The sequence below is a fragment of the Triticum aestivum genome, chromosome 2B (assembly GCF_018294505.1).
Source record: "Triticum aestivum cultivar Chinese Spring chromosome 2B, IWGSC CS RefSeq v2.1, whole genome shotgun sequence".
Classification (NCBI taxonomy): Eukaryota; Viridiplantae; Streptophyta; class Magnoliopsida; order Poales; family Poaceae; genus Triticum; species Triticum aestivum.
The window spans coordinates 579,713,858-579,724,192 of record NC_057798.1 but is presented as its reverse complement, the minus strand read 5'-3'; the positions used below and the strand labels follow the sequence as shown (position 1 = coordinate 579,724,192).

The 10,335-nt window shown below is 53.0% G+C and overlaps 1 protein-coding gene across 1 annotated transcript; it reads left to right on the top strand.

Moving 5' to 3' along the window:
- The first annotated feature begins 5,549 nt into the window (after window positions 1-5,549).
- Window positions 5,550-10,078, top strand: LOC123041705 (NAC domain-containing protein 7). Its single transcript, XM_044464282.1, has 5 exons — window positions 5,550-6,041; window positions 6,171-6,321; window positions 8,328-8,496; window positions 8,680-8,951; window positions 9,208-10,078. Exons 3-5 carry the CDS (start codon window positions 8,337-8,339, stop codon window positions 9,793-9,795), a joined length of 1,020 nt encoding a protein of 339 aa, XP_044320217.1. The 5' UTR covers window positions 5,550-6,041; window positions 6,171-6,321; window positions 8,328-8,336; the 3' UTR covers window positions 9,796-10,078.
- Window positions 10,079-10,335: the final 257 nt, after the last annotated feature.

Genomic DNA, 10,335 nt, shown 5'->3' with positions numbered 1-10,335 from the left:
CACTAGCTTTCATTTTTGCGTGCGAAGAAAGGGCGTGCGTATCACGGTCACCGAGGACCACCGGCGGGGCTGTAGCTAGATAATATTGCTGCACAATGCTATTGCCATGGCTGTGTCCTGTGTGGGTGTGGCAAATAAGGAATAGACAGGGGACCGGGGCTTACCAAAACAGCCTATGTGTGCATGCTTCGCCAGGTTAATGAGCCTACTAGCTGCTGATAACATTGTTTGTCTGAAACTTGCTTGCAGCTACGGTTTCATTCGTCGCTGTCATCAGTCTCGTCTGATGTGGACTTGACATTTCAGGTTTGCGCGCCTTTCTATTTCAGGTTCAAGCTGATATTTGAACTAGTTGTGTGCCGAACATGCAATTAGATATACTAGCTACCTAGGCCGGTGTGGCAGACGATGAGAAGGCCACCATGCATGCCCATATCCCATGTGGGGCCCTTGTAGCAGCCGGTCAGTTCCGAACAAAAGATAAAGCAGGGATTAACTAATGATGAGGTCGAGCCCACGCCGGACCACACCGGCCGCCTCTGCCTGCACGCGGCTGCACCTGCACCGCCACTCACTCAGGCCGCCCCCCACGGCTACTCCTATTTGTCTCACCATCCAGGACCTGCTTACTTAGAGCATCTCCAGCCGCGCCCCAACAAGACCCCCCAGGTTCGGTCCAGTCGTGTCCTCAGGGATCCATTTTTCGCAGGCTCGGGTCGAAATTGACGTCGGCGGACCCAACCCGAACCCGGCGTGTTGGGGACGCTCGGGAGCGCTGGGCGCGCGAAAGCGTCGTGGGCCAGCCGCGTCAGCGACTCGACTCTCTTCTCGCCGATTCGTCATCCTCATCGTCTCGTTTCCCGCTCCTCCGACCTTCTCACGCCGCCGTGGGAGCTCCTGGACGCCGAGGCGTATGGAGCGGCCCGTCGCCTCCTCCTCCTCGTCCGGCCGCTCGTCAGGCTCTCCCTGCCTCCGCCCTATCAAGCCGGAGCCTCCGGACATGCCGGTCAGCGCGCGCACCCGCAGCTCCAGCGTCCGCATCGGCAACTCCACCCCCCCATCCGCCCGCTTCGTCCTCGTCGAGCCCAAGCCGGAGCCCAGCCTCCCCGCGGAGTACGAGGAGATAGCCCGGCGCGGCTTCTCCGACGAGGACGCCCTGCAGTGGACGCGGGACGACTACCTCCGCGACGAGATGGTCCGGCAGCGCCGGGCCCTGGAGGATATCGAAGCCCGCAAGCGCGGGCGCGAGGACGAGCACGGCGTCGTCATCCTCGACAGCGACGACGACGAGGGCGGCCCCGGACCGTCCAACCCGCCGCGTCAACCGGGGGAGGGATGCATCAGGGACGGCGGCGGTGGAGGCGGCGACGCCGCCGATGACGACGACGACGACGGCGGTGGCGGCGACTATACGCGGTTCTACAGCCTCCTCGGCATGTAGAACTGCGAGGGCGGGCAGTGGGCGGCGGGGAGCGGCGATGCAGACGGCGAGTGGCGGCCCCTAGTAGTTTTTTCTTTTTTTAAAAATATGTTTAAGTTTGAACGAACTCACCGAAGTTTGCAATGAATTTGCGCCGTGTTTGTGCCATGTTCAAAATTTTCAAAATAACGTGGGCGCCGCGACTGGGGGACGTCACGCCCCCAGCGCGCGGGTTAGCGCCGGTGCGTCCCCAGGGGGCGATTTTTAGCCCCTCCTGGGGGGCCAACGGCTCGAGATGCTCTTAGAGAAACTCCAGCCGTTCACCCCGGCTCTTAAAATCCCCTGTTGGGAACGATCTGACGCTAAAAATCAGCTTGGGGGCGATCGGGTTCCCAGCCGCCATCCTCAGGGTCGCTCCTAGACACCCTTTTAAACTGTTTTGAAAAAAAAGAAGCTAAAATCCGGCAAACATGACAAAGTTTCAGCGAACAGGGCATAAACTTCGGCGTGCAACATTTTTTTACATAGTAAACATGAAATTTACTAAATAAAACATGTCGCGACTACAGGCCGAAGAACTCGCTGAACGCGGCATAGTCTCCGTCGTCGCCGCCGCCGTCGTCGTCCTTCTCCTTCTTCCTGCCGCTGGACCCCTACCCGGGGTTGCCCAGGCGGACCGGTGGCGGCGTGTCGTCGTCGCTGTCTTCAAGCATGACGACGCCCCCTTCGTCGCGCCCACGGTGGCGCGCACGGATCTTCTTCAGGGCACGGCGCTGGCGCTCCATCTCCAGCTGCGCCCAATCTTCCCACACCCACTTCATGGCCGCGTCGTCGTCGTCGAGCCTCGGCTCTGTCTTCACGTCGGCGAGCCCCGGCTCCGTCTTCACGTCGGCGAGCCCCGGCTCCGTCTTCAAGGCGGTGAGCCCTGGTTCCGTCTTCGGCTTAACGAGGTGGGGAGGAGCCAAGGAGGAGGCACGCCCGCCCTCGTTGATGATGATGCCGGCGCTACGGGTGCGCCGGCCGAGCTGCGTTTCCGCAGGCTCGGCCTTGACAGTGAATAGTGCCGACCACTCAGAGGAGTGGGAGGAGGATCGGGAGAAGGAGGAGGAAGAGGAGCCGGTCCTCATCGGCATCCATTGGCTGCCATTCCGGCGGGGGGCCGGGGCGGCTGGGTACGTCAGCGGCGGATCGTTGCTGCCCTCGAGGTACTCAAGGACGTCGTGGAGCGTGTGGTCATGGGCGCCCCACCACTGGCGGCGGCCGTCGCTGTTCTTGCTCTCCCGCACCATCGCCGCGTTGTTGGTGGAGGACAGCCACTCCGCTTGCCGGCGTTCGAAGTACGCCGTCCACGCCTCGTGGTTGCCGGCGGCGTACTCCGGGAGGGCCCGCTGCTCCTCCGACAGAGATGCCCACGCACGCTCGATCTCGGTGCGGAACTTGTTGGGGCGCGTGACGTCAGACATGGGGGGGGGGGACGTCGCTGGCGTTGAGCCTCCACCGCCCCGGCGTGCGCATGTCGGGAGGCGCCGGGTAGTTGGCTTCATGCAGGAGATGGGCGTCCCGCTCATGCAGCGAGCGGCGGTCGAAGCCATTGGCCGCCGCCGCGTCGCTGGGGAACCTTTCGCCCATCATCTGGGGCGGCTGTGGGGAGGGAAAGGAAAAGAGAGCTCATCGGCGACGGCTGCGCACAGGGAGAGAGAGGGGTTGTGGGCGGATGTGTTCACCGGCAGGGGAGGTGCTGCTTTATATAGCGGTTGGGGAGGCGTCGCCGCGTGTACGCGTTGCGGGAGGGGGCGCGTCACCTCACGACGCCGTCCGTGAGGAATCAATGGAAGGCTGACCGGCGACAGCCTTGGCATTGATTCCCCGCGGGAAACCGAGGCGATGTGAGGACGACGAGCCGTGATGGTCGCTGACTCGGCGGGCCGCCGTTCTTTCGCGCCAAAAACGATTGCCTCGACGCCCCTGGACGCCCCCCAGCGCGCTGGGTTCGGTCTGGTTTCGCCGACGCCTGTTTCGGGCCTAACCGGTGAAAAATGAGCTCCTAAGGGCGCGACTGCGCGTTTTTTGAACGCCGGCGCCAAAACAGAGGCCTTGGGGGGCTGTTGGGGACGCGGCTGGAGATGCTCTTACCACTCTTGTAACCCTTACTTTTGAGGGCGCGGCTGGAGATGCTCTTACCACTCTTGTAACCCTTACTCTGGTGTAGTAGTACTTAACATGTAGGAGCGGCATTGTCGTTTATACTAGACGAGAGGGAAATCCATGGTGCACGATTGACGGCCCGGTATCGGGTATAGATCATCATTTATATATAGCTACGCTGCTCCCAGATGGGATGTTACGTGCCCTCAAAGGCTTAGTATGCCCGTACGTGTCCCACTTTTAGCAAGGATGAGCATGGTGTGATGTATTTCGCTTCTGTGGTACTGCATTTCCATTTGGAGGAGGGTCCCCATCGGAGATACTACACACTGCTTGGGTCGGTCGAGAAGTAGGGTCCAACCGGCTGATCCGAGAGCGACCACACATCGAGGTGAGGAGTAGTTAACCAAAAACTACCACAATTCGCGGAAACGTGACAGAAAACTATCACTTTACGATTTTGTTTCGAAAACTACCACTTTTTTATTAATCCATGACAAAAAACTACCAAGTGTGAAAACTGCTCGCTTTGCCTGGGTTAAACGTGAATCTGACTGCCTGACCCCACACATAAACGGGCTAAAAATGCAATCGGGTCCCTAGTTTTTCTTCAAAAAAGCAATCGGGTCCTCCGCCTCCTTCTCCTCCTCGTCGTCGGCCTCCTCCTTCCCCAGCCGCTTGCCGCCGGCGGACGGGAACGGCTACTGCTGCGGCGAGTCCACGTCGTGGACGGCGGGCCCGGGGTCGTCGGCGCTGGAGACGGTGGAGACCGAGATCAGCCCGAGCATCCTCTTCATCATGGCGGTGCTGGCGATCGTCTTCTTCGTCTGCGGCCTGCTGCACCTGCTGGCGCGCCACCTGCTGCGGCTGCGGCGCCGGCGGAGGGCGGCCCGCGACGACGCAGCCGAGAGCGTCACGGCGTTCCAGGGCCAGCTGCAGCAGCTCTTCCACCTCCACGACGCCGGCATCGACCAGGCCTTCATCGACGCGCTCCCCGTCTTCCTCTACCGCAACGTCGTTGTGGGTGGGGACGACGGCGGGGGGAAGGACCCGTTCGATGGCGAGCGATGGCGAGCAAGCTGCGGACGGCTGGGGAAGGAGGAGGCCGGCGACGAGGAGGAGAAGGAGGCGGAGGACCCGATTGCTTTTTTGAAGAAAAACTAGGGACCCGATTGCATTTTTAGCCCGTTTATTTGTGGGGTCGGGCAGTCAGATTCGCGTTTAACCCAGGCAAAGAGAGCAGTTTTCACACTTGATAGTTTTTTGTCACGGATTAATAAAAAAGTAGTAGTTTTCGGGACAAAATCATAAAGTGGTAGTTTTCTGTCACGTTTCTGCGAATTGTGGTAGTTTTTGGTTAAATACTCCGAGGTGAGCCAGAGAGAGAGAGAGTGAGCTGCCATGGTTTGTTAACAAACTGTGCAGACAGTTAGCTGGCCATATATTTGGTATTTTGGTGTGTTGTTTGCTTTTGCTGGGGGCATATATCTGTGTTCACGTCCAACTTCGATGTTTTCCTGTTTATACTGATTATAACCCCACATGCATTTCGGTATACGCTATGTATAGCGAGGGAATGCAATTTATGTGCAAGAGCAAGTACTTCGTGCATGCATGATTGCATAATTCCAACTTGCGCCATGCATCTCCTCCTCGGCGAAGCGCATGCAACAGGATGTGTTTGGTCCCAATGTTGCACTGGCAAATGCATGATAACCATAATTACTTGGCTTTCAGGGCCACACAAAGCCAAATGCACGTTTCACGTAAGGTTCAATCGTATGGAGTACCACCATTATCGATCCATCCATCCATCACCAACGGGTTGAAGGATGGGAGCAACACCTTTACATCGTTACATGCATGCTCCCTGCCTCCGCATCTGAGTAGAAAGGTGGCAGCCGGTGCCCGGCCATCATTCCAGCCTCGCTCTGAATAGCCACCTTTCTACTTATAGTCTATAGATGAGCCGAGTTAAGGAAGTGGAGTCTGTGACACCCTTTCGGTCTTGGCTGGAGTTCATCGGAGGGCGGAGGGGACGCGGCCGGCCGGGGGTGGCAGATCGGTCGCTGGAGGAGGCCGCCGTCGCTGTCGTGGGCGGGTGGGGGGAGGTGGCGGTTACGGCGAAGAAGGCCAATAGAAAACGCGGCTGAGAGGGAGATCGTGGCAGATCTCGCCGTCGCTGTCTCGCCGCGTCGCTCCTGGATTGCAGCCAGCCTTGGCCCGCAATCCATCCGCGCTCTCCGGCCACCCACCGGGGCAAGCAGGCCACCAGTATATATATAGCCCGGCTTGTCCCTCCCCTCCATCGATCGACCCGACCATCCAGCGAAAGCTAGCGTGGAGCAGCCGAGGAGTAGCTAGCTCAAGTTTCACGCTAGCTCACTCCTGGCTTCCATCGGAGACTGAAGGCCAGCTCGAGTCTAGCTGCTGCAAGGTAGCAGCCGCGCACAGGAGAGGAGGGCGGGCCAGCTAGGTAAGACAGTTCACCAGCATCCATTTATTTCCCTCGTGGTTTCTTCTTCTCTTCTGCTTCGCCGCGCATACCCGGACACCCTTACTGTGCATGCTGAAGTTTCTGATCGGAGCGTGCTTCGTGGGTTAGGGGTTCGCTTGCTTCGACGTGCTTGTCGGAGGAGAAGACGAGGAGGGGGAACAGCGAAAGGTTGGCCCTGCCCTGGAGCAAAAGTAGCGCTTGACTGACTGAACTCGGTGCGCGCAGCTGCACGCGCGTAGGCGTGGTGAAGCTAGCACTGGTACGTACGTTCTTCCTGCGCCATAGATTCTTGACTGTAAGCGTGCAAGTGTGCTTCTCTTTCTCTCTCTTGATTGATCGTATGTGTAGACAGTTAGATATAATACTAGTATATAGGTCAGTCGTGTCACTTGTCAGTATGTTCTCTCCTCCTCATCCACAAAGAGAAATTTGATTAGTTTTGACTTGCGATCTACTGCTTCTGGAATGCACTCATTAAATTTAGCTTCGTCCGCACAAAAGGAAAAAAAACAATAGAAAAATATGGGGCTCAATCATATGGTCCGGCAATCCTACACACGAAGAAAGTATTGTACTTTCTGCCATGAGTTCGTAATTACTCATATTTTTATGTCTGTCTTTTAGTTCCAGATCAAAGGAGCTATTATTAAACCTAAATTACTTTTCTATATCTTTGAAAAAATCCCCATCCTTTATACAGAGCAAAAGTTACCTTCATGTTTTTACTAGATGGCCAGACGATGTATAGTTGTACGTATAATTTTAGAAAAATCTGCACTTTTAACTATTGGAATAACCTAGGTTTAACCCCACATAGCAAAGCAAGGCAATCCAAAACAAAAGGCCATGAAAATTGTCCTAGAACATGTGAAATTTGTATATTCTTCGATTCAACTTGGTTTGCCTAGAATTAAGCAAGCATTTGATGTGCTTGTACCAATTCATATTCTTAGAGTATGCTATCACTTTTTCAGCTAGACCTCTAGCTTCACCACCTTTTACATAGAAGTCCACAGAGTTACGATGAGTACAAATACACCTTCATGAAGTTTTAAATAAACAAATGCCATGAAAATTGCCAAAGATGATGAGAAAGAGAATATCAGGGAACATGCAATTTGATAATAATACACTTGACAAATTCATTTCATTGCAATGAAATGGTTGTCAATTCAACCTAGTTTGCATAGAATTAAACACCTTTTATAATGCTGATTTTTGGAGTAAGCTATCACTTTCTTAGCAAGGCCTCACATTTCACCATTTTTATAGAAAGGTAATATACGCAAAGTTGTGTCGACTTTGAATGTGAATATACCTTGACGAAAATTGAAATATAATGACTAATGTTACATGCTTAAATAATATCACTAGTAATTCTAATTTGCTTCAAATAATTGAAAATATGCCTTTCAACTTTTTTTGAATCCCAATTTTTTTTAGAATGCCGATTATTTTCATTTAGAAACACCTCATACAACATAAACGCGCACACACATGCATACTAGTAAGCCTCTAGTCCACACGCACACACAATATCTGCTGAAGATTGAAACCATGGGGCCTGATGATCAACACATGTACGTCACTATTGATGGGAACATCATCTCACTCTCACACTGAAATAATAATTCACATAAATGAGACAGCGAAGCATCAAACCTAGGAGTAATCCCTCACGGTCGTTGGGTTACAATCTCCCTCCAAAAATTGCACTAGTTTTTTGTTCGATTTTATATGAAGTGATTAGAAATGTGACTTAGAAATGTGTTGATCTAAAAGGGTTACAAATTTGATTGACAAATGTAGAGCTGCATATTATAGTCCCAATAGCAACAGATTCTACTCCTGCCGTTTTTTGCGTACAAGACCACTATCCCATTTTTCAGATAGCAAGAAAACGAAGCCAACTAATAAATAACATGATTAATTGTGTGGATAAACCATGTTCCGGGCTAATCAAACATGTTGCATGTGGTGTCTCTTTCCCTATGGCTACCTGCAACATTTGCATAGCATAACTAAGCACTATCATACGAGGCAAAAATCTGATCAATTCTTCTCGGGAAGAGATAGCTAGTGGGCTCGTATAAATTTTGTAATTGCCTTGTATTAATAACAGAGGGATTATAAGATGTCGCATATGCATGGAGATGGAGTGACCATAATTAATAATCAGATTCATGATTCAAGAATGTTTTTGTTTATCAGGCAGTAGTGTGTCAACTGTCAACTAACTTGCTTCTATGCTATTATTTTGATCAGTGGAAGAAGATGAATGTTTTTTCCCATGTCCCACCTGGTTTCCGTTTCCACCCCACTGACGAGGAACTGGTGGATTACTACCTGAGGAAGAAGGTGCAACTGAAGAGGATTGACTTGGACATTATAAAAGACGTTGATTTGTACAAAATTGAGCCTTGGGATCTACAAGGTAATCACAACTCCACTCATTCATGTTGTGTACAATATAGCCAAACAAGTTTTCCTATGCGCGTCACCTTGCAATACACTACTCTAGGTCTCTAGCATGATTGGCAGAAAAATGACGTGCCAGTGCATGCATTAAATTCAGTTTTTGAACGCACTAACCATACCTCAAACGATGCTCAAATAGAACGATGCAAGATTGGAACGGAAGACCAGAACGACTGGTTCTTCTTCAGCCACAAGGACAAGAAGTATCCAACCGGCACTCGCACTAATAGAGCAACCACTGCTGGTTTCTGGAAGGCCACCGGCCGGGATAAGCCGATCTACGTGAAGCACTGCCTCGTGGGGATGAGGAAGACGCTGGTTTTCTACAAGGGCCGGGCTCCCAATGGGCAGAAGCTGGATTGGATCATGCACGAGTATCGCCTGGAAACCAACGAAAATGGAGCTCCCCACGTACGTAAGCTAAGCTGGCAAGCTCTCAAATGTGCATGCTAGTAGTAATCATTAGCATCATACTCCCTCCATCCGGAAATACTTGTCATCAAAATAAATAAAAGAAGATGTATCTAGATGTATATTAGTTCTAGATACATCTCTTTTTATCCATTTTGATGACAAGTATTTTCAGACGGAGGAAGTACCGTTCTTCACGACCATTCCATCCCTAACGAAAATGTTAATTTGGTTGTACGTTTGGTGTTCGATTCAGGACGAAGGATGGGTGGTCTGCAAGGTGTTCAAGAAGCGAGTTGCGACGGTGCAGAGAATGGCCACCGTCGACTCGCCCTTCTGGTTCAACCACGACCATGCGGCGTTCATGGCGCCTCACGTCGACTCGCCGAGGCAGGCAGTGCACCACCTCCAGAACGCGGCGTACCATCATGGACACCACCAGACCTACCACCATCCGTGCAAGGTAGAGCTGGAGTACCATCAGCTCCTTCCTCAGGAGCCGGCAAGCTTCCTGCAGCTCCCGCAGCTAGAGATGCCCGGGCTTCCGGGCCTGATCGGCGCCGTAGCTGCCAGTCTCCAACCGTGCAACCAGACACACGACGGCCAAGCTTCTCGGCAGCTTGAGATCGAGCCGGTTTATGTGACGGACGCATCCGCCGGAGAGTGGAGGGATCTTGACAAATTCATGGCGTCCCAACTCAGCCACGACGGCTCAACTCCGAAGGAGTCCAGCGGCTACGCTAATCCGGCGGTGGCGTTTCAGGCGGAGGGGAAGCACGAAGAGGCCTTGGATTACGTGTCGGCATCTGCCTCCAGTGGAGGGGACAATGGTTTGTGGAAATAACGTACGGCATATACAGACAGAGATACGAAAAGATACACACTAACGCACATCACTGTATAAAGCTATAAAATATTGTGGTGTGAGATGATTAATGTACGTAAACATAGCTAGCAGTGCTATTGGTTAAGCTCTATATATGTACTAATAAAGTATAACCAAATTGGTTGTACTTGCATGTACAATTTGGAGGGTGTAATGTTCATAACGTACTACCGCCTAGGCGATTGTAACAGCAATTTAGCTGCTCATGCTGTATAGTACTCCCAAAATGGCTGCTATATGGTCGGTGCCATGCACAGCTAGTAGTTGTACACTTTCCAATTGAAGTGATATAGTAGTATATGAAAGCACTCCCGAGGCTTGATGGCTCCCGCTCCCGCTCTCGCTCCCGCTCCTGCCCTCGCTCCGCCATCCTTGCCGGCCGCCCCGGCCTCTGGCCGCCCCCTAGCCACCACCCAACTCCCCGGCGCAAATGCCGCGGACCTCACGCTCGCCATCAACCCCCTGGACGAGCTCATACCGTCCGTGGCTCCACCGCCC

Excerpts from the sequence above, each read along its gene's own strand:
- LOC123041705 (XM_044464282.1), top strand. The coding sequence starts at position 8,337 with ATGAATGTTTTTTCCCATGTCCCACCTGGTTTCCGTTTCCACCCCACT. Across the intron at positions 8,497-8,679 it reads TGAGCCTTGGGATCTACAAG|AACGATGCAAGATTGGAACG; the intron begins GTAATCACAACT and ends ATGCTCAAATAG. Across the intron at positions 8,952-9,207 it reads ACGAAAATGGAGCTCCCCAC|GACGAAGGATGGGTGGTCTG; the intron begins GTACGTAAGCTA and ends TGTTCGATTCAG.